The sequence below is a fragment of the Eimeria acervulina genome, genomic scaffold, assembly GCF_000499425.1.
Source record: "Eimeria acervulina Houghton genomic scaffold, Eah_scaff13, whole genome shotgun sequence".
NCBI lineage: Eukaryota > Apicomplexa > Conoidasida > Eucoccidiorida > Eimeriidae > Eimeria > Eimeria acervulina.
The window spans coordinates 81,342-104,370 of NW_013550293.1; the positions used below are offsets into that span (position 1 = coordinate 81,342).

Consider the following 23,029-nt stretch of genomic DNA (forward strand, 5'->3'; position numbering starts at 1 on the left):
TATCTAGGTTATCGGGGTATTCTGTGGAGATTTCTGAGGTAGATGTTCATGCTTAAGTGTTTGTATTCTCTCTGGATACAATAAAATATTTAAGGCTGACAGCATCACCTTGTGCTTTTTCCAGCCTCTACCAGGCATGCGCTCAAAAAGTGACAAACAAATACCCATCAGAGGTTCTTCGATTCAACTGGCCTTGAAGATGCAATCAAAGTCGATTGAAATTGATTACTCATGAGCGTCTTGATGGTTAGAGTAAGGGCAGTAATTAGTACTCGCTCAATAGCCTAGCTCCAGAAAGATTCAGGTGAGCGCATCATCCCGCCGGAGTTTCTAAAGAAAAAAATCACCCGTGCACCAACTTTACTGAGTGAATTCATACTTTGTCACGCCCTTCCGCTGGGCGCAACCGCTCCACCAACTACAGCTAAACTCAAAAGGAACTTGTAACGAAATATGCAACTTTGCAAGACATTTAGATGGAGTAAACAGTACAGGCAAAGAGTTTTTCTGTTTGGATGTTGATTAGGAATCCGTTTAGTTCTCCCGCAAAAAAAAGAAGCACCTCTTTCGTAGGTGTTCATGGTGACGGTGAAAACAGTCGTATAAACTAGGGAGCAAGACTTTCCCTTCAAGACTCGAAGCAGAAAGGAAGGCAGTTTTTGCCGCCGTGAGAAGTCTACAGATCAGTATGTTGAGAATATGAAAAGCGAAGAAAATTGGAGGGCGCAATTCCCACATGACACCCTCTGTTTTTCTTTGGCAGCGCAGAACTAAATGGAAATCTGAGAACACTTATGAAAGAAAGACACCGAATGCTCCTTGCTCTTTGGTAGTGATCCCTTCATGCAATGGCCCTCCTCAAGGACCAGCAGTGCGCAACGTCTCACTGGGAGGAGGAGGCACCGGCAGAAGCGAGATACCCTTTCAAACAGTTGAGGGGAAAGCTTAGCTCCGATGACGGCAATGCGTTAGCTGTTTCCCAGATCCAGATGATGCCCCTGCACCACTTCTGACCAAGTTACGGATGGCTTGAAGTCGAAGTTAAGAGTATGCATATCTGAACGAACAGGTAGATGGTCTACTGTGCTTCAACGAAGTTTCCAGGACACCAACTGATTGATTAGGCGGGAGAAGAAACCAGCAGCATCACTAGGTAAGCATACAAGGAGTGATATGCCCCTGGGAGATGCTGGCTCTGGCTAACCCCAGCAGTAACGGATGAGCTGAGAGATTTGCCCTCATCTTTGCGTAGCCGTTAAGTCTGAAGCGTCTAGTAAAAGCAAAGTGAAGAATGAAAGGCATGAATTCTCTGCTTTCCCTCACGACGGGGTATCTTGTCTCGCAACTGGATAAATGCGCAATCGCAGCCCACTTGAAATTCTCAATTCAGCCCCAAAATAGCCATGTTAATTCACAAAAAACATACTGGATATAAATGTTCGCAACTGGTGGGAATTATTTACGGGAATGCATGGCAGCAACGGCGAATGCCACAAGAAATCGATGTACTGCCCCGCGTGCAGCATTCGACGGCAGCCAGCATACGTTGAGTTTTGTCCGAAATCACTTGGTCCGCTAGGTTGGTTGCTGCTGAAAATCTTCAGAAAATCAAACATTAAGAACGTTTCGTATAAAAAGCTTAAGTGAGAGGGCGTGCCAGTTCGTTGAAGGCAGAGGTGGCGGATGCTATGTTGGTCTGACCGGTGGGCTGTGACGCGTCGAGCCTGGTACGCTTGGCGCCAGCATCATCCCCTTCATTATTTCGCTTTAATGGTATATACTTGCCTCTGTGCTGTCAATTCCGATTACTTCTTTTCCATTCCTCCGCACATGAGACTGTCGGCCCTCCCATCCTATGCAGGTGCTGGTATCGGGCTGCGGGCAGGAGAGGACTGGCCAGCATCTTATTATCTACCCCGTTTTCATCATTCATTTCTACCCTAGAAGACCACTATTAATTCCAGGTTCTCTTATGGAAACTGCGTAGGCCTGACAGGCGCGTTTATTGGCTCCAAGCGGGATGGTGATGATGCCCACCGATGAAAGCCCGAGCTCGCAGGGACAACCAAACGGAGGGAAACATGTTACGGGAAAGATTCCTCATGCGTTAAACGTTTTTGAAACAGTTGAGAAAGCTGGCGACAACGGGGAAATTGTCGAGTGGCCCAGAGTAGTCGAGGGGCGCCTGCTTTATCAAGGGGAAGTGAAGGTAGGAAATCACATTCTGCCTGTGTGCGAAGAAGCCTCCTTCATACCTTCTGTTCCAGAAAACCCCGAAAGTGCTGCCGAAGCCTTCGCAGGAAACTACGATGGCAACTTCCCAGAGACAACTGGGCGCGATGTGTCCTCTTTCGTAGAGATAAAGGCTCCAGTCAAATACCGAGATGGCAGGAAAGAAGAAGTCAAAGCCCATCTCGCCGCCAGAGGTCACCTCGTTATTGGGGCACTTTCCCAATCAGATGAGTCAGCGTCTCCGGATGGTCGGGATCTGTTCGCGCGTAAGTGCAATGCTTAAGGAGTTGGAGGCGAGAACTCCCCCAGCAGCTAGCCTGATATTCTCTTGTGCCAGCCATACTGGCACGACTCTGCCGTTATACTCTGTTGTTTCCTTGCGGGCGGTGGAGGGAGTTATGGAATGGAGCTCTGTGTGTTGCGCTGCTCAGCGTACGAACATAAGCTAGCAAAGTTTGTAATTATTATCAGTTCGCTAAGCGGAAACTGCGCCTGGTATGTAGTAGAGGAAATACGGCGTCTACTTTACCTCCGGGACGGCAGGCTTTCAAGGAGCGCTGATTTGGAGTCGCGGAAGGAAGCCTGCAGCTCTTTGGCTCGGCTCGCCTGTCTCAGGAAAAGTCTTGCTGAAATGGAGGATCACGGCAGGCGCTTCACCTGCCACTCTTCTGCAGACGCCTTGCATGAGCTCGAGGCCGCCTTAGCAGGGGCCCTTGCCTACCGCTCAGCCGATGGCAAGCATCCTGCAGTGTATATTCCTGTAGCCAGCTTCATTCCCGCAAGTCTTTATCTGCGTGTTACCCCCGCTGAGATTCAGCGAACCCTCCTTAGCGTCTTTGACCGCGTCTGGGGCAAGTTGGGTGCCGCCTCCCGTCGTCACACTGAAAAAATATCACGCGGTAAGCAGCATGTTGGCTACAGATAGGGCCTCTAGCATTGATTTTCACACTCTATATATACATAGTTTAAATGCGGCCAACAGTCGAAATCTACCTGGAGTCTAGAGCATTATAAAATAGCTAATAGCGTTGGGAGGGGGGGTGGCGGGACGGCGGGGAAATAGAACATGATTATTTAATTTTAAATTAAATTTGCGATTTTCGAAAAGGGTGAACGTGAAAAAATGCTTATGCAACTGGGGAATTTCCTCAGTCTGTCACCACATCTCTGCGGACAACAGCAGGTAGGCGGGCAGTGACTTGTTAAGCGCTTTCTGAGGTATCCGCCACACGTAGACGGCGTGCTGTGACTTGCAGTGGCAGTGGTCTTGGATTTCAGCGGCATGTCTCAGTTAGACCTTGCTGCGTATTCAACGCATCGTCTTTTGGGAGATATTGGGGAAGTCTTGCGCGCATACTGCCCTTGGCTTGTGTACAAGATCGTCCTTTTCAAGCTGTGGTTTGCTAGGGAATTCCTTTGGGAACTCTTCAGGTGAGTATATGCACTGGATAAACTCCAATTTTCGACGCCACTGCCTATCTTTCCAGTCGTACACCTGTTGCACCCAGATCGGTATGGAAGAATATTCAGAGTTGCTAGAGTTTTGCATCTGCTCGGGCTTGCTTGGGCGGGCAGTAGTAGCTTTCCTTCTCTTACTGTCTAGTTTGTATGTTTTGGGAGCTCAGACCAGCGCTTCAAGCCGACTGCCGCGTTGTGACAGCAGAAGATGAGGAGGCGCTACTTCAGGAGATCCAAGCAGATGGGTGAGCTGTTCCTCACCCAGCTGGCATCCGTTGTACACAGACAACCAAAGTGTACGGCATATCCAACCCTTGTAACATTTTCACTCAATTTTACGTATGTCTCGTCCATACAGTGCATACGTTGAGGCACTGGGTTTTCTTTAAGACTTGCTTTCTGAAGCGTTAGATTTTTTCGAAGGTATGGCAGATAATAAATTGTTGCATGCACTGAAGATGTTGTTTGTTCAGAATGTTTTGCGTGCTGTAACGCCTCTGCATGATTTCAAAATGGTCGGCGCCTTGGAATGTATGCGTGCTTTGCTTAGTTGCTTTTTTGTTTGCTTCTACAATCTTGCGTGCTTGCGCAGGACTTTCATCCTGCATACCCTTGGAGGCTTCAACGAGTGTAGCGTGCTGCGATGTCGGCGGCCTGTGTACCGTTTGAGACAGCCTCCCCAGCCGTTAGGCGTGAATGAGTGGTTCAACAGGGAGGGAGAGGCAACGGATTTCTGGGAAGAAATGGAAAAACTGTACGAGGAGGCCCCGTGGGCCCCTCCGGAGGGAGACCCTGTGGATGACATCCAAACCAGGGGCCATGACAACATCAGTGCAGCATTGCCAAGGCGAATACAAGATGAAAGCAGGTAGCTTATGGAGGCAGCGTCTCCTTACAGACATTCGTTCGCCAACGGCGCCTCTGCCTAGGTGCAATTAGGCTGCGCGTCAGCTGGCCTGGGAAGATAGCGTTGTTCACATATTTCGTATGAGACTCCCCCACATTGCATGCATGCATCTGCAGAGAACAGGCTTTGCAAAGCAAGGAGGAGGAGCTAGAGGAGCTAATCAACAGACAAGAATGTACAGTACCTCATTTCAAGAAGGCACTGAAGCAGGTGTTAAACGCGAGGGATGTTGATGTAAGTCAAGCTCAAAGCATTTCGTCGTTTCCTGGGTGTCATGATATATTCCTCTGTGCAACGTGGCAATACACAAGCTGCAGTGCCTATCGCTGTTTTTCAAGCTTGTCCTCCTTTTCTTCCGCGCTGTCTCCTCAGGGAGAGTTCGCAAAAGCTTTCACCGCACCCAAAATGGAATTAACTCGTCCTGTCTTTTCCATGGAAAACGTCACAAAATCGGATGTGCAGATATGCATCTGGAAAACGCCAAAGGACGAGATGGAGGCAGCCAAAGGAACTGCCCAGATGCTCATGAAGATATTCGAAAAGCGCAATATGTGGACCCATCCTTTCCTGCCTTCCAAGTACATGCATGCATTTGAGAGGACGACGTATCCGCTCGATTGTGTCTACGTAAGCACAAGCCTCAAAAATGACATTTGCCACCACTTCCTGCACAGAATCAGACACTATTGCTAATGTTTCTGCTGTCGCTGTCTCCGCAGCATTCCAGTCCGGTCTCCCCGATGAAGCCTCAGGAGACTCTCCCTGTAGTAAGGCCCACTGCTCCCAAGGACGGACTAATGAGAACTGCTCCGGTTAAAGAGAACCTTCCAGCTTCTTGCAACAGAGTTGCACTGGACGCCATTAACTTTCTGTGATGGTTGCAGAGCGGTATCTTCCGGTGCACTTACTTTGGTGTACTGTTTGTAGAGGTGCACCCAAGCTGTTCACAAGCACAAGTGAAACTGGCGTACATTCTAGTGACAGTAGCAGCCTCCTCGTGAGGACCTTCCTCTGCTCACAAGCTTCAGTTCTCTCTCCTACTTGTTTTAATGCCACCAGTTCAAGACAGCTAAGTGTGACTTTAGCCTGACCACTTGTGACAGTTTGGAGCAATGGCGCATTTAGGCAGTGTGCATCTCTGTAATGCACGCCCCTGCAAAAGGGCCGTGCATTACATATCTTCCATATCATTTCCTTTGAGACAGCAACAAAAAGTGTGAAACAACGCTGCTAAACATTGCACGTATTTGTCTTTGTTAGCCAGTCTATCGGGCGAAGGTACCTATCAAAAGTAGGATGAGCAACTGCAGCCGGCCTTCGAGGTAACGAGTAGAGCCAACCTAGTGATAGGAAGTTGCTGCAGCGAAGCTTCTTCAACAACAGAGGAAGGCACATGCAGTCCTGCTCTGCAGTACAGGCAGCAGGTCTTCCTACCAGTCGTAGGCCGTAAATATGAAGTGTTGCGTTTTTATTTGGCTTAGCAACAGACTCTGGGAACAGCAAAGGCAGTTTCTCTGGAGTAATGCGTAGTGGAGGCGTTATTGAACTTTCCAAAAGCTACGAAGCCTTCTTTCTCTACTGGTACAACTTTTACACTTTTGTCAGGAGGCTGAATTTACAGTTTGAATCTTCTATGGGTTTGCCAGCTGCGTGCGAGGTGACAGCACAAAATCCCTAGTGTTGCCATGTTAGGCAAGTCCTCGCCGTAGCCACGATAGGAGGGCCCCACAGCATAAGATAAGAGAAATAACAAAACAAGATACGCTGTAGCTCCGGATGAGGCAATTGGAGCACTGGAGGGTTCACGTAAGCCAAACCCATGCTCCTGAATGTTACTAGCCACGAGATACGCACTGTGCGTAACGAATCAAAGTAGCACCATTTTGATTTGGCAAGCCACAGCTAACTCTTGTATCAACTGTTTGGGAAGACATCCCACCGGCTTTGAAGCACTCAATCCATCCTCGCTCCTTGCCACTTCTCGTCGCCTCCCTGGCGTTTTTTTCTTGGGGTCCATCAACCAACTGCTGAGCGCGGAGGCAGCTTCCTCTCTTACTGAAGCCGTTCTCTTCCATAATGGTGCTCAAGTGAGGGACGATTATCTCTTTGTTCGCGAGGCAGGCCTGAAACCCGCTGGGGGACGGTTCCGAACATCACTGGGTCTCGCCTATGCATTAGCAATCGCTTCTGCTCATGTGTCTGTATTCCGTCGCTTCTCAGAATTGGAATTAGCTCCAACAGATTGTGGACTCTCAGAATTGGAATTGGCTCCAACAGATTGTGGACGAGATTAGGAAAATGGGGCTACCGTAGAAAAAAATTTTCACTGTGGGCGTGCAGTTGGGAAAACGGAATTTTGAAAGTTTGCCATTCGGGTTTGCTTGTGCATTAACGAGACACGACAGCAGCAATGCGACAATGTAAGCCCATGAGCTTTAAGTGCTCCATGCTTCTCTTCTTAAATCCGTTTTTAGCTTTATGATCTGAGGTTAGTGGCCATTTCTCGTTTGTTTCGTGGACGATGCGCTTTTCAAGACGCCCGATGTATTTTTACAGCCTTGGCTATCTCTAAACTACGCAATATACAAGAGCAATTTGAGAAGATGTTAAAGCAAAGCAACTATACTTGTAGAGCAAGCCATTCTGGTCCACCTACCTACCCTTGAGCGGTGGTAGTTACTGTGGTACGTGGTACCAAGATGAATTGAGGCAATTTTTGCCTTCCCTTCGCTACTAAAGTATCGGACGAAGCCTCATTACTCCTATTTGCCTCTGACGGCGTTAAGATGGAAATTTCCCTGCATTTTGCTTAGAATTCAGTTTCGCTGTGCCAGTTGTCAATTCCTTGTCGATGTTGGGCGAAACGAACTTTCTCCGCAAAATGCATGAAATGAACCCTCACCCCTGTCTAACTTCTGGAACTATGAGGCGCAGTTGTACCTGTTGAAGGCGCTTGCTGCAATTAGATAATGGAATTGCTATCAGAATGAAGCTGCAAAGCTCACGGCCGTTAAGTCATATGCGAGCTTCCAACTTGGATATGGTCGGCGCCAGCACTGTCCCCGTTCCCGTTCAGCAGCCCTTGAAAAACCTTCTTCGGTTGCCTTATTTTTGAAGTTTTCAATCTTTTCGCACAATCGGCCAAGAAACGCTTGCAGTGAACAACGCCATGAAGGTTTCGTGCTTGGGAGCTTCTCCGGTCTAGCGTAGTTCTCCCCAAGCCAAAAGGAACTCCCAAGCCCACTTCACCCTGGAAAAGTACGACTTTGCTAAATATTCACTTTCTTGCCTTGCCGTGGGCACGGTGTTTGCTGTCGGGATGCGCAAATGTGTTGTGCTTGCTCTGACAGTGCAGCTATTCTTGTCTCGAGGACTTGTGAAGGTATTACGTGACATACTTTAGCATTTTATATTCACATGCTCAGATTTTATCCCTATTGCTCAGATGCCGTTGAGGTGATGCTACAGTTGCTCGAAACTGATCTCGCTGTGGCTGGACCAGTGGTGTTATCCAGCGCTGGTCCAGCTAACCAGCGGCTCTGAATAAGAGGATTATGTCTACATTGTCTGCTTGAATTCAACATGAATTTGTATTTTGCATCGCACTTACGAATATCTGGAGGACTCAGAAGTTGGCAAACAGCTGAGCGGAGACAAACCGGTTAAGTCTTCCCACTGCTCTATGCTCCCCTAGTGCTTGAGGCCGCGTCAACGGGGCTATGAGTCTCAGATAACCACAAACCCATATTTCTTTTTTTATCGAAGAAATACACTCAACATAAATCTTGTGTTCAATATTTTTGGAAGTTCACTCGAAAACCAGCCGTGCACCTTTGTGGACATCTTCGTTTGCGGTTTCCCGACCCGCGCCCATCGCCTGTGATCTGGGCGAGATTATCGGCGGCAGTCTTCAGCGAGAAAGAAATTAGTACTCCCGGCGGACAATAGCTTGAAACAGAGCTTTGAAAAGTCCAGAACTACTAATCGGTGGTCCTTTAGCCTGTTTCGCAGCGCGCAGCCACGGAGGCTGCAAGGAGGCACAGGAAAGCTGAAACAGCACAGAGGTTCTCGGCGCGCTCATTAGAACCCTTTTCACAGGCATCGTCATGGCTAGGCGGTTCGCGTTGTCAGGTTATCAGGTACCTCCCCACGAACATCTTCAGGATAGCCTGGCAGGAGAATCAGACAGTCAGCCAGGCTTAAAGCGTCCAGCGAGACACCAAGGCCAGGAACAGCCTGCTGGTAGAACAGCAGAGGCCTGCTGCTGCTTCGAGATGATCTCACTGCAGACAGGATCTTACAAAAAAAGGCGTTCTGCTAGCTCTCGTCTCCGCAATTCTCTGGCGGGTGCTGCAACGGCAAAGAGAGAAGTGCGTTTGCCAGATCCAAACCCATTGGCTCTAGCTCGCTATTTCACTATGAAAGCAAATGGGAGGGTGAAGGGGAACATTGTTTTATTTCTAGCGATCATATGCTTTGTGCGGCTTGCCGCCTGCGCTCGACGCTTCGGAGGCAAACAACTTGAGTGGGAAGATGCCCCTGAAGCGCACCTCGCCTTAAGCGAAGAGGTGCGGGCTAAAGCGTTCAGCCTAATGAAGCATCAGTTTGCTCAGTTGGAGCACCAGCGGCTACTGGAAGCTGAGGCGGAACCCTCATTATCCTACCCCCAAAACTTGACTGCAAAATCCCTAGTCATGCTACAACTCGACGGGTCAGCAGCAACAGCTGCAAAAGCTTCATATAAAGGTTTACTGAGCAGCCCGGATAACCTGGGAGCTGTTCTCGTGGGAAAAGCAGACGGGGAGGGAGATATGGGGATGCCAATCAAAGGGGAACTAGATAAGCGTGGGGTTCCCATGACTGCTGAATCGGCGCCTTACTCGTTTTTGAATTGGGGGCAAATAGGGGGGATGATGCAGAACCCAGCGCTAGCACACACGGGTATGCCAGTTTACATGCCTCGCCAGGTTATGGGCACCACTGTAGGGTTGGATTTTGATTCTCCTGCCACTTTTCATGGGCCCTTGTTGGTGCTGCTTATGGTCTGCATCCTTATCTTCTTTGCCGTGCTCCTTCTGTGCTGCTGGATGGTCAAAAGCAAGCAGAAGCATGACAAGTTTATGGCCGAAAAACTGCCGCGCTAAACCTCCCAACACTCGCTGAGCACTCCCAATGCGACACGTAAGAGAGAGGAAACCTAGAAGACGACGAACAGCACACAAAGGAGGGCAAACATAGAGGCTAACGAGAAGACAGGCTAGAACTCCGCTGCCACTTTCCGTTGATATCGCCAAAGCGTGTCCATCCGAAGTAGGCAGCATGAAGGGCGACCAAAGAACCACCGTCCGACGCCCACGAAAGCTCGGAGGAGGCTTTGGAAGAGGGGAAGGCGCCAACCACGCGGCCCCAACAGTTCTGAGGACAGTTCTGAGGCCATTAACAATGTTTGGGATTTAATATAGGATAGCCTTGTTCTACAGTTAAGTTTCTAGACTTCTGCCTACTTAATGTCGTCTCTACTTGGAGCAATAGAAGCGCCCCCCCTCCTCTTGCCGAGCAAATAAACTTTTACTTTTTGCAGCCCAGAACCCCCCTAACTCTTGTTCGTTGCGGAGCAGCGGTAGGCCACTGGGCAACTAGCTTTTCCTGGCGTTTCGAAGCCGGCATACACGTGGCACGCATTGCGCACGCCCACCCATGCACAGTGCACAAAGCCTACAGTACAGCAGCGTCAATGGGCAACATCATCAATGCCCTTGCAGTAACGATCGCGCAGAGCAATGAGTGCCAATCCAACGCCTCTACTGGTAAAGTCAGTGCCGCTGAAGCTCCTCCCGGCTCGCTGAGAAGGTGCCGTTCTCCCTCTGCCGCCTAGTTGAAACCGGCTTTGAAAGGGTGACTACAAGGAAGGTGCAGTGTTCAGAAGTACATGTACCCTACTTTTTTCGCGTACATATACAATACCTCTCACGCCAACTGGGTCAGAGTCAATTCCAGCAAGCGCGTGCAGGTCATACGTGTGACAAGCGCTGAAAGTGATATATACAACCAGAACAGTACGACGTAATCAAAGCTCCCGCTGGGTCTTCACAGCACTCCATGCCATGCACGCCCCGCATGCAGCGCTCCAAAGTCAACAGACATTCTGCCTACAGAAGAGACCTTGACCTAGAGCAAGGAGCTAAACCCATCCGCACAACAGTTTCCAGCTGTCTGTATACGCTTGAGCAGTGTCTCTTCGGTACTGCAGCTGTCTTGAGCAGTGTCTCTTCGGTCCTGCAGCTGTCCCTCTCTCACCTGTAAGTTTCCCCCAACGTGTCCAAAACCTAAATTCTAGTTGGGCAGGCAGCGTCCTTGCAGCTTGGAGGGCTTCGGAAGCTTCAGGCGCTGAAAAACTCTGCCCAGGCATTCCGCACAAACCCCAGAGCTGCGTTACCAACATTCCTCTGGGAGTTGCTGCTCGCGTCCCCTGGTTCTCGGGGGGCGCCTCTAGGAAGCACTACCTGGGCCCTGCAATTGGGACAGGTGGCGCTGCAGCGGAGCCATGCCCTTGCACATTCCCAGTGAAAGGCATGACCACAGGTTAGGGTAACAGACTCCGTGCCATCTTGCAGCTGCAATGTACATACGGTACAGCAGGGTGCCTCCAGCTCCCCCCCGACTGCTGCAGCTTTTGCTGAACGCGACGGTGTTACAGATCGACTCTGTACTCTCCCCGGTGTGGCCACCGCTGATGCCTCTTCTGTGTCCTTTCCCGTTTCCTCCTGCGCGTCCCCCTGAGGGCCTCGCGTGCACAAGTGACCATAGAGCCGTCGGTACTCAGAAAGACAAAAGGGCCCGACCAGCTGCCGCTTGACCGCCGCCTCTAGACCCTCATCGATCCCCCGAGAACCTCCCCTCAAACCTCCAGAAGGCATCACCCGCAGCAGTAACTGCGGATCCAAGGACTGTACACGCAGCACCCAACACCGAGCAGGAGATACGCTGTAGCAAATAACCTGTTGCAAACATGTCGCACCAATCATGCTGCAGCAAACATGCTGCAGCAAGCATGCCAACACCTGCCAAAGTCCAGTGATTCCTTTACTGTCGCTGGTACGGAGTCCTCATGTCAAACTATCACCACAGCACATAACCCAGACGAAAGCCCTATCGAGAACTCTAACCCAAAACCCCCTAGCCCTAAACCGAACCACCAAATCACAAGCCAAGATGCATTCTCTAGCCAAAAAAGAACCGCAAACTCGAACTGCTTTAGAACTATGATAAGCCAACTAGGCTAGGCTCTACTACCTGTATGGGCTGGTCTCCACGTCTAAACTTTGGCTGGCTGGACTTCACATGCAAGGAACCCAACGCACCTGCGCTGCTGCCACAATGGCGAAGGGCTGAACCCGTGCAGGAAGGCGGCGGACACGGGAGAGGACATCTGGAGGCAAAATATCGATGAGGGAAGGGTTCAATGACCCTGAACCGCAGACCCCAGCAGCCCACGTCAAAAGATCAAGGCCGCCTTAGCTTAGAAACAACCAGCCATATATGCATACATATGCGCATGTACGTTGCACTGCATTTCTCTACTTCGTAGTAAAATGAAAACGCCAATGCGTAACTGTGCATCACTCTTGTGTACTGAAATATATGTAGCTTTCTAAATGAGATATGTGAATGAGCAGCTGTCCGTCTGCATACCCTCAAAGTGGACGACTGTTTCTGGTCCGACTCGGGCGACTGGGACGGTGGAGGGTTCCGTGGCGATGACTTTAAATTCAACTCCCCTGTAGCAGTCCCGACAAGCAAAGGTGGCAGTACAGTTTATTGGGCTCACACGACGGGAGATAAAGCCACCTGCTGCCAAGTGCCTGAAGTGCCGCGCTGTTACTCGCCAGACCTGAAGGTGAATATGTCCCCCTTTCTAATCAGGCGCCACGGCTGCTCCTTCAGAAATGGCTGCAGGTAATCTTCAAAAAGACGGAAAGAATATGTCGTTGGTAATGTATCGGCAAAAGGCAGTATGTGAACTCGTCTGTACTCGCCCCACGGATCCACAGATATATAAATAGCCTGGAGCACGCAAACCGCATGAAAAGAATTGCCCCCGTAATATGGGACAAGACAGGAGGAGCGAAAGAATCATAACAATGAAATTCATGTGCGCATTAGGTTCAGAAGATAACTCAAGAGTAAGACAACATGTGTCTGCAGCCTCACCGTGTCTTTCCAGACGAAGCCAGGCCCGTTGCCCGGATCTGTAGCCCAAACAACAAAAGTCATGTCTTTAATGACCAGTTTTTTTCCAGGAAACACAACCACTGCGGTGTCTCGACAGCTGCCACCGTCCGCTGCTGTGGCATGGGAGCAAGGGAGAGACGCTTCCCCATTCCTCGCTCGAAAGTAAGGGGCCACGAAGTCATAAAACAGTACTTTTTCACTCAAGTTGGACTCTGCTTTTGCCTGGGCTCCTGCCTTTGGGCGCTCAGACCCACGTCCCCGTATACGTTGGTCATCGAAGGAAGGTGAAAAGTTGAAATTCAGCTGCAAAGTCCGCTGCTGCCTGAATAACGGCTGTTCCGGCTCCAGAACCTGCTGCTCGTCCTCCTGCCTTCGTTGCTGTTGATGGCGAGTGAGGGAATCCGCGGAACATTCCTCAGGCCCAGCGGCATCACCAAGACGGAACGGGACACCTCCACCCATGTCATGTTCATCGCCCGACTCGTCCTCGCCCGACCCCGAACCCACGTCAGAGTCGTCAAGCACAGCAGCAATGACTTCTTCAGCCCGATTGTACTCCCTCGGCGGCCTTTGCCGTCTGCGCCGCCTCTCGCCAGTACCGTCGAAAACACTCCAGTCAAAAGGAGAGCCTAACTGCAGACGACGGTGCTCTGCCTCCGCAGCTGCAACTGGTGCTCCTGCAGAGTTCTCCGCGCCGCCTCCGCTACTGCTATTGTCGCTGCCGCCTTCGGAGTTACCTGCCGCTTCAAATGCCAAGCGTTGGGGCCCCTGATTTTGCTGGTCTCTGCGGCTGCCGCTATTGCTGTTGTTGCTAGTACTGAATTCTCCCACAACCCCCCTCTGCAGCGCCTCCGAGTAAGAAGCAACGCCTGCCCGGCGTGCATATGCGCTGTTTGGGTGGATGAGCGCTAACAGCTGCACTCGGCGCAAAGGCTGGAGAGGACTGCCAGAGGTGAAGACGACGGTGGAGGAAGTTACGACGCCTGAATGCGGCAGGCAAGCCACGACAATATACGTATATTCGTCGTCAGATGTTTCTAAGGTGCTGCTCGGCTCGTCACGTTGATACTGTTGTTGCTGTTCATGTTCGTGTTCTTGTCCCTGTTGTTGTCGCTCGTGCTGTTGTTGCCTCCCCTGCGGTTGCGGCTTCTGCCGCTGCTCCTGAGCCATCGTCTTATTTTTTGAGGCCATGGACTCCTTGATTGGCCGCTTGACCTTTAGGTACAGATACTGGCGAACCGTTTTTCCCTCCTTCATGAGCCCGGTGAGGGCGGCGAAAACCCAGGCCTTTGGAGCCTCTCGAGAAACAGGAAGGAGGTGGATCTTCTCTACGGCCGCCCTCTCTGCAGCTGTGTTGTCATCACCGGCACGGTGGGACTCCTGCAGGTGAACCGAGGAGCAAGATTCACTGCACGCCTGACAGCTTGCCGTTGCACTCTCCGCTACTATAGGCCCTCTAGGGTCCCTAGAGCGGCGACTGCTGGATGCGCCGTGCAGCTCCATCGCTTCAATGGTTGCCTGCTGATCCGGCACTGCTGCAGAACACAACATCACCGCCTGCTCCGTACTTGCGACCTCAATTAAAGATTCCCGCTAAGAGGGCATACAGGAGGAGTGGGGAAGTGGTGGTTTAAACAAGACAAAAGACAACCAGAAGGTAAGTCCAACGACGGACACACGGCCAGGCAAGGGACGCAGACGATGCGCATCACAGTTATGGCAGCCACCCCTCAGCCACCCCCTTGTGAGGAGGTCAGGGGGATGCGAGAAATTAAGAAAAAGGTGATTTGGAGGAACAGAAATGACGGAAGTTCTGCAGATATCGCAAGCACTCTGACACCAGCCAGAGCAGTCTGCGACAGGCGTCTCAAACAAGTGTGACAAACTGGGCAAGTGCTTCACTAAAAGCCCATCTATGACTAAATACATAAACTCTTTGCAAATGATACAAGAAACCTGTACGAGTAGAGAAGAGAGCAATGAGCACATCGGGTCACCAAGCAAAGCTTTCTCGCCGAAACTCACAAGCACACAAGCCAAGCGCCAACCACCCAAACCTAACGGAGAAGAGGGCCTCTTTCTATGCGTTCCATAATATCCTAGTGGTTACACTTATGATGAAAATTAACGTTGAGTAGCTCTTGTTTTCCTCCTTACGTCACACGAGTGGCTACAGCCGGCTATCGAGTACGCGGGTGCTACCGCGCAGTACACAATGCGTACGATGCTCATCTGTCTGTATACAAATGTGGATCATCCTTTCCCCTTGCAGGAGTTCGCAAGAGGAGATGGGGCATCAGCGCAACTCACAAGTGGTCAGTGAGCTGCAGGGCCTCGATGACGCTGCATCTCGCCGTTCGCGTAAAAGCATGCTAATGGTGTAGTTGAAGTAGACGTGTTTCTACTTGCATGCAGGCGGGCTACTGAGGGCAGCGTGAGTGTTGAAAAATTGTTGGTGCAAGCACCAAGATGAAACTTAGGTATGTGGGCGCAACTCTGCTGGAGCAAGCTCTGCCGAGAATTTTCCGTCTGAAGTTAGTACGCGCATTTCTACTTGCGTGCAGGCTGGCTGCTGAGGGTCAAATTAGTTTTTGGCAGTTTTCTACAATAGTAGAGCTGACAGCAGCGGAAGGCTTGGCTACGCTTGCATGCAGGTTTGCCTGGCACCAGGTGTTGTGGCAAGGTGTGCTGCAATTCATGGCAGGCTGCTTCTTCTCTGCACCATCCCAAGGCAGCAGCACCTGTGCTGCTGCCCCCAGGAGATTTGGTGACTGAAGGGGAGACCAGATGCGGTTAGGCTATGCGGCCTCTGAAGTGTTTCAGCATCGAATTGCGTTGACGGTTGAACTTTGCCTTTTTCTAGCAGCTCGTCCGTTAGCCACTTAATTTTTTGTTCAAGTTGCGGCGATACCCTGTATGGCTGAGCAACGCTTGACGTTGGGCTAAAAGTTAGACGCAGTGCGCTGGTCATCCACGAGATGCGCAGCCCTCTGGAAGCTCCTTACTACACCCTGTGCCTGATAAATCTTCCTTCGTCTGTGCCTACCTCTGCTATCCCTCGTGCTTTTACCACGTCAAATCCTCAAAAATCGCATTGTTCGTACGACAATCACCAAATAGTGCATCTTTCTGTTGTTTCCTGCACCTTCTCTGCACTGCGTAGGACACTGCTCCCACTCCTTTTACAGTATAGGGTGCAAATATCGCTGTGCGCTCTAAGAGCGGCGCTCTTTTATCATCTTCCGGAAAAAGCACCTCAACAGTGTCATCTGCGGGCCGCATGTGAGCCCATCGCTCGGTAACCCATGCCACACCTAGGATAGTGTCGTGGTGAATTGGCTCAACATGGAAATCCCGTATCTTGGAAATATGACCCGTTTCTGAATTAAACTAATACTCTACACCCATTATTTTGCCGATTCTCGTTTCCTGTCTGCCGTTTACTAGTCATAGCCGCGGACAGTCCGCCAACGCAAAGACTGTACATTGCAGATCCTGGCCGTAGCTTGATATCAGACTTACCTTGCAGCCTGTGCAAAGTAGCACTGCCAAGTACTGACCACTAATGAGAACTTGTAGAAACACTGAGTTAGCTCGAGATGGATCTGTAGGTGCTACTGTCACCTGTTTCGGCCCAATCACTGCCTTGCATTTTTCGTGCAAGAGCGTTTCTCCGACCGCATTGTCGGTTCCGCTAGCGGGGCTGCTCGAAGTCTTGGTTTTCTCCAGCCCCTTCACCTTTCGTGAGTGCCCTATGTCGAATGATATGACTCTGTTTTTTCGCAGAAAAAACAGATAAGCATCTCGGTAGGGCCATAGGCTCTGTATCTGCGTCGTTTTGAAAACCACCCCGGCGAGGTCAACCATTCCTTTGTTCCCTTATCGCACCCGAGCCGTTTACCTCTCTGCAGGGGACAGCTCTACTATGTACCATTGATAGAAGTACCAAGTCCACAGTTGGACTTCTGTTCAACAAGGATTGATACTTCTCGAAACAGCACTCTATCGCTAGCTTCCCCTGTTTAACTCCCCATTTCTGCCAGCGCCTGTTCCCTTCCTTACCTGGGAGTAAACCTACGCCAAAGCGCATGCAGGAAGTATTCCACAGTCCGAACATGCTTCGGAAAAGTGGTCCCAATGCTTGGAAAGATAACTCTTACCAAAATCCCAGAGATGCAAGGAACTCATGAGTAAACCTATGTCATAGCGCATGCGGGAAGTACTCCACATCCCGAACGTGCTTCTGAAAAGTGATCCCCATGCTGAGGTAGATAGCTTGTACCACAATTCCAGAGGTCCAAGGAATTCATCCGCTGCCCCCTCAGCGCGGCGTCCATCATCTCTGGACGGCCTGCGAAGGTGGAAGCATGCTTCATAAATTCGTTTCGCTGCAATGCATTTCTCGGTGGGATACAGACACTGAGACAGTTTAGCTCGACGAGGTACCCATTTGTTGGTCGCTTCCCGTCCACAAGGCAGATCCTGCTCACAATAAATTATGCAAGAGAAGGGGGTAAAGCTTTGACAAACACCTTGGGACAATCTAAGAATTTTTTTCCTTTGTCCGTCTTGTAGCGCCTTTTGTAATAATCAATGCTGTGCACGGAGGCCGCGCTGCTGTGGCGGTGTTGTTCGCTCACCGCACCTGTCTTGATTGACCAAGCGATGCTACCGAACGCAACGAGTCAGAGAGCTTATCAGAGGACAGTCGTTCGCTACACTAGAGCCAACAGGCTTAAGATACGAGCCACTAAAAGCAGCTGCCCTCTCCTCGACCCCACTCGTCCTGCGCAGAGCGACGAAGGGCACAGGGCTGACGCGGAGAGCGGCCAGCCGGTCACGGGCTGCACCGCAACTCGCTGCAACTAATGTTGCGAGGCATCGCTACGCGCCACCACAACCGAGCCCCCTTTCCCGCATGCACTAACTAAGGACAGAGTTGTTGAAAACTTTCTCAGGCCTCAGTGGATCGAGGGTGCACCATCCTGCCTGGGGGCCCTCTTGACCTGCCCTGTCGAGTCAAAAGGCTAAGCTATGTGTTCCAAAAAGGAGCTTGCTTCCCCCAAACGTCCTGGGTACAACGGCCCAAGGGCCTACGACTGGGGGAGAAGAGCAGGCGGCCTAAATTAGTTGGAACTCACCTCGATGCGAGTAATGCTGCAAGCCAGCACTGCGTAGTAGAAAAACCCCATTTTGGCCTTCTGGCATGGCTCTGTAGAAAGTGTTATTGCATATCTCCTTGCGCTCGGGTTGCCCTAAGCCTTAATGCCTACGCCCTACTTAGGCCAAGCATCCGTTACCGACTTCGGATAGAATGGGGGTGGACTGCAAGGCATCGCTTGCCGTAAGGTATGATCTTGTAGTCAGTTGGAATGGTGCCCATTTCTTTGAAGACATTAGCTAACAATCTGTAAAAGCAATATAGTTTTCATCGCTGGGACTTGCCTACTGGGCTATTGATGTCTGCGCTGGTGGTTTACATTAATGCTGCTAGTGGCGAGCCGCTTAGAAGCAAGATCGCCCCGCTCCCACCCATCTTCACGCCCTGGATGTCCGAATCCTCGAGTTTCCCGTACCGAACATCGCCTTCAGGGACTTTTTAAACATCAGACTTATTGCTTTTTCTTTTTTGGTCGCTGGGCTGTAGAGAGTCGCCTGCTTTCTGAAACTGGCTGGCGCATGGGCGAGTTTCGACGTTGGGCACCAGGAGTCGAGAATTGGTTCTTTCGCTGGCTTTATCGACCTTCACCGCCTTTAAGCTAGTAATACGTCTTGTTCACACAGTCAAGAGCCATGGAGTGGTTTGGGAGCCAGTGGCCACGAAGACGAGCGGTTAGGATGCATTCCAGCAGCTTTAGCTGGTTCGTTATAATGTCCGTACTGGCAAAGTTTGTCGACGCTTCGTGGGCCCCTCAGACGCCTTCAGCTAGCATTGAGGAGGTCCCGTCTGCTGTCCTCTGGCCTGCAGGGGAATCCCACCAGAGGCGAATTCAAAAGATCCTCTCAGGCATTGAAGGCGGTGATATTCCTTCTAGCGCATCAGAGTTTGAAGATTTTTTTGTGGATCTACTTCGAGCGGCAGGTATTTACATTCTGGCCATGACACGCCAGGGTACTGCGTTGGGAACTGCAGGATAATTTCTGCAACGGCGCAGCAGTTCCTCGTCGTGTTCTTCGTTTCATGTTCCTAGCTTCCGCACGAGCTTCTAACTCCGATGCTTAATTGAGAAGTGAAGCCGTGCGGCGCCATATCAGTTTTACACCGGCGTCTGTACTGCAGCTAGCTGTTTTGCCAGCATTTTTTCCGCAGGGAACTACCGTGGTGGTGGACAATTGCGAATACAGCGACTGACAACTTTTTTGGCGCACGACAGGGCGTTTTCCACGACTACATTACCATTCTTGGCGAGTGTTGCGATGCGTATACAGGTTCTCTTCCCACAGGTAAGGTTTCTGTTTCCAGTGTGGGGAGCTGGTTATGAATTGTGTTGGCATTCCGCTGCGGATTGGCGTCTCACTTATTATTGTTCCTTGCGTGCAAATGTGGCAATAGGGACTGAAGCACATGACGAGGTTGAGGCAGTCGACTCATTTGCGACGAATTCAAGTACTTTGCTTGATGGCTGCGAGTTTCTTCGGAATAATTCCTCAAAACCAGCGGAAGCTGTTGCGCGCCTGGGGTAGGTTGCGTCTCAATGCGCTGGATATGCATCACCGGGGGTTCCTTGAGCGGGAGCCGAAGCTCAAGGCTGCTCTGATATACTTCAATAGCATGAGGAAAACCATGGGCACCTGCTGGCAGCAGATGCTCAAGGACAGTGACTTCACACAGGCTAGGTGCACAGCTACCTGTTTGTGTCAAGAGATCACATTCGATGGCAAGACACGAAATGTTTCCCCCGCTGACGAAATTATCAGCTTTTACTTGCACACTCCGGCGGCCACCACTTTTGAGGGGCCGGAAGGAGAAAGTGTGTCTCGAGACGAAGTCGACGTCAATACAATCATTACTCAGCCGCTTCCACTCCCAGACGCAACGGTCGATATTTATGGAGATATCACGAAGAGCGATGGAGACCTGCAGGTGAACTGCACTTGCATGGGCTGTATTGGATCAGAGCAGCTGAAGCTTGTTTGTTAGGGAAGGACATCAGCTGACTGCCTCCAGCACCATGCTGCAGCACGCAGTCAGCTTGGTCTTCTGTGTGAATTTCGCCGTACATATTTATTCCTAAGTCTGATTATTGCATCAGGCAGTTGCGTTTGCTCACGATAGGCGCTTCCGTTTATTTGTTTTCTCAGGTCGATTTTGCAGACATGTATGTTGGGGGTCTAAGCATGTGGGAAGGCCACGTTGCCCAGGAAGAACTGATATTTGCGCTGAGGCCCGAGTTACACGTGATTATGCTGTTCATGAGCGCCATGAAGGATGATGAGGCAGTTGTCGTGAAGGGCGCTGAGAGTTTCGTTCTGTATTCAGGTGACAATCTACATACAGAACACTAGCGCGCATTTTGTTTATGTCCAAGCTTACTAGATTACCAGCAGCTGGGGATTCGTGGTTCCGCAGTGCCGGCACATCAAATCCAGTGGCATCGTTTCTTCTCTGGAGCCCTTTTTGGTCGTGTGTTTAGTCCATGTATAAAGCGCTTGCATTCGATGCGGCGTGGGCAGGTTACGAAGGTACCTTTCAGGTGTTTCCTCCTGTGGTCCCCGTTGGCTCTCACTGGAGTATCCATGGCTACACTCCCTTGGATTCGATGGGACGACGCGAGACAACTGTAGTCGCTATTGATGCCATCATTGTTAAGAACGAAAGGGAGCAATACTCCACCCCCAGCATGAAGCGAGAGATTCTCAAGGCAGCTCTTGGCTTTCAGGGCGACCCGTTTGAGGATGCTATTCATGCAACAAGGGCTGGGGTAGCAACTGGGAAATGGTGAGCAAGTACATTGCTTTTTGTCAGTATCATTGTATATGTGACAGGGATTTGGAGATTCGGATTCTTTTGAATGTGGTAGTAGAATTGTGCACTGCTTGTGCAGGGGATGCGTTATATTTGGCGGTGACAACGAACTGAAAACTCTTATGCAGTGGATTTCTGCCGCAGCTGCCGGGCGAGAGCTGCATTACAAGGCATTCGGGGACACGAGGTTATCACACATGCAGGTTACGCTGCATGCGATTCGTGAGAAGTTCCCCACCACTAGGGACCTCTTCGAAGCGATCGTACAGAGCGTCCAGCAGAGGGAGGAGCGGCCTAACGGTAATTGGAGCCTCTGGCAGTCGTTGCTGAATATAAAAGCGAGGAAATCAGGGTGAAGCATGGTTGACGAGCATTGAACGCGGGAGGTCGAACATGTTTTCAGCCAGTTAGACAGCCCGCTGAACGTTTTGCCGCAAGTGTGGGCAGGTTGTTGTAGCACAATACTTTTGGCCAGTTCAGCCATGGGCTCTAACAATGAATACGACCAACCCCGCGTGCCAACAGTGCTAGGCAGCGGGATATGTGCAATTCCAAATCCGGGTGGGAGGGCACATCCAACAGGGGCTTGGGAATCCTTACGTGACAGGTCGTAGCAACTCCATCAGATGGCTAGGAAGATGATTGGTGAGCAGTTAATGGCGAGCACATGGAGTCTGCAACGTGCTCCATCATGGAAGGGATTTCTGCACCCGAATATATTTTTTGGGTACAAGCACGTCTTGACTCACGCAACGCGGCCACACTTGATTTAAGAGGCAGCGCAGTGCATGCATATCGAAGGTGCCGTTCCGGAGCTCCAGGATGGGGTTTGTCAAGTTTAGTTTGGCGTTGAGACTTGAAATAATTTACCAGGCATCGATGCATTCGATAGCTTGACTTCGCAGAGGGCCTACTTGTTCTAACAGCATTGGGCAGGAACTCCCCGGCACCGCTTCCCAATGCCATGGCGATTCGAAATGCTTCTTCCGAGAACCATTGTGACTTTGAGCGCACCATCTTCATATTTTTGTATACCTGAAGACCAAAGAGTACGTTGGCTTCTCATTTACTTGCCCTTTGGAACGATGGGTTGCGGTCTTCCCTCACGGGCACGTGGCCATTGTAGGCAGTCTATTGGAGAGGGTGTGGAGCGCATATCACACGAATACAGGCGAATTCTTCCTATTCAGCAGTGCACCGTTTGTGCGGTGCAAAGTACACCGAGAGAAGGCTAGGCATCCACCAGGAACAATGGAAAAAATAGATATTCTGCTCGTCTCGAGGTGCTAACTCTAGTTGAGGAGTCACGAACCTTGATGAGTTTCTCTGTCCCAGCCCAGTTAGACCCAAAATTTTTACTTTGGGTTTAAGTGCAGAAGTGATCTACCGTCGTAGACCTGTGTCAGTCGAGCCCTGATGAGGGGCAGATGTCTGATGCGTACGCACTTGCATTGCGTCGTAGTGATATTGTACACCGAATTTCGGCGCAGTAGGACCGATGGCCATGCGCTAGAAGCTTCAAATGACTCGAACACCCAGTAGTGGCTGATGAATCTGACGTATGCAAGAGGCGAAAGTGGTTGAATTCTTGAGAAATGTTTATGGGAGAACATCTGGAGACTTTTATTTCGCAAAGGACCTCCGCTACTAATTATTGCTGGGCACCAGGCGCCCAGATGTGATGATCGTGATCGCTGCTCTCACCTGCCCCGATAAACAATCCGGTGCTACGAAGTGTATCGAGGGTCCTGGTTCTGAGCAGAGGACAGCCATGAGCTGCAGTAGCGTCACAGAGTTGAGATACAAGTTCTCAGAAGCTGGCTGACCGGCCCTTCATTTTTCAGGCGTCCTGAGCAAAGAATGCGTTCTTTGCGCAGAGGCCTGGGGCTAGTGGGGAAAGAACCCGGTCTGTCGTGAGTTCCAACGCATCTCGCTGCGACTCCTGCTCCACGGAACTCCGCATGCAAGTATGAGCTAACCATCTCTGCTGCATGCACAAACACTGTGGATGTGAGATACATTGTTGACCACCTGTAAACCCTGTAAATTTCCTCTTCTATTTTTGACTTTTAACAATAGTCGGTCATAATTTTCTTTAGAGCGCCCGCTTGTCGGTTGTAAGCTTAATGGTAGAATATTGTGCATTTAACAGGTTCTGGGTTCAATTACCAGGAACCCCTCGTACCAATTTATGCATAATTGCGTATATATATATATATATATATATATATATA

The 23,029-nt window shown here is 50.5% G+C and overlaps 4 protein-coding genes across 4 annotated transcripts; 3 read left to right on the forward strand and 1 right to left on the reverse strand.

Annotated features, from left to right (window-relative positions):
• Positions 1-2,026: 2,026 nt before the first annotated feature.
• EAH_00003750 (hypothetical protein, conserved) lies at positions 2,027-5,472 on the forward strand (the record flags this gene model as incomplete). Its single annotated transcript, XM_013397337.1, has 8 exons — positions 2,027-2,498; positions 2,664-3,131; positions 3,489-3,663; positions 3,858-3,935; positions 4,283-4,558; positions 4,714-4,831; positions 4,970-5,224; positions 5,317-5,472. 8 exons carry the CDS (start codon positions 2,027-2,029, stop codon positions 5,470-5,472), a joined length of 1,998 nt encoding a protein of 665 aa, XP_013252791.1.
• Positions 5,473-8,703: 3,231 nt separating this feature from the next.
• EAH_00003760 (hypothetical protein, conserved) lies at positions 8,704-9,741 on the forward strand (the record flags this gene model as incomplete). Its single annotated transcript, XM_013397338.1, has 1 exon — positions 8,704-9,741. The coding sequence occupies one exon, from the start codon at positions 8,704-8,706 to the stop codon at positions 9,739-9,741; it is 1,038 nt and encodes a 345-aa protein (XP_013252792.1).
• Positions 9,742-10,328: 587 nt separating this feature from the next.
• On the reverse strand, positions 10,329-14,380 carry EAH_00003770 (hypothetical protein, conserved; the record flags this gene model as incomplete). Its single annotated transcript, XM_013397339.1, has 6 exons — positions 10,329-10,468; positions 11,034-11,544; positions 11,959-12,065; positions 12,290-12,375; positions 12,489-12,661; positions 12,809-14,380. The coding sequence occupies 6 exons, from the start codon at positions 14,378-14,380 to the stop codon at positions 10,329-10,331; spliced, it is 2,589 nt and encodes an 862-aa protein (XP_013252793.1).
• Positions 14,381-17,863: 3,483 nt separating this feature from the next.
• Positions 17,864-21,409, forward strand: EAH_00003780 (non-transmembrane antigen, putative; the record flags this gene model as incomplete). The annotated part of the gene is made up of 9 exons (XM_013397340.1): positions 17,864-17,904; positions 18,614-18,690; positions 18,798-18,911; positions 19,140-19,273; positions 19,383-19,913; positions 20,132-20,309; positions 20,504-20,768; positions 20,875-21,095; positions 21,243-21,409. 9 exons carry the CDS (start codon positions 17,864-17,866, stop codon positions 21,407-21,409), a joined length of 1,728 nt encoding a protein of 575 aa, XP_013252794.1.
• Between the last annotated feature and the right edge of the window lie 1,620 nt (positions 21,410-23,029).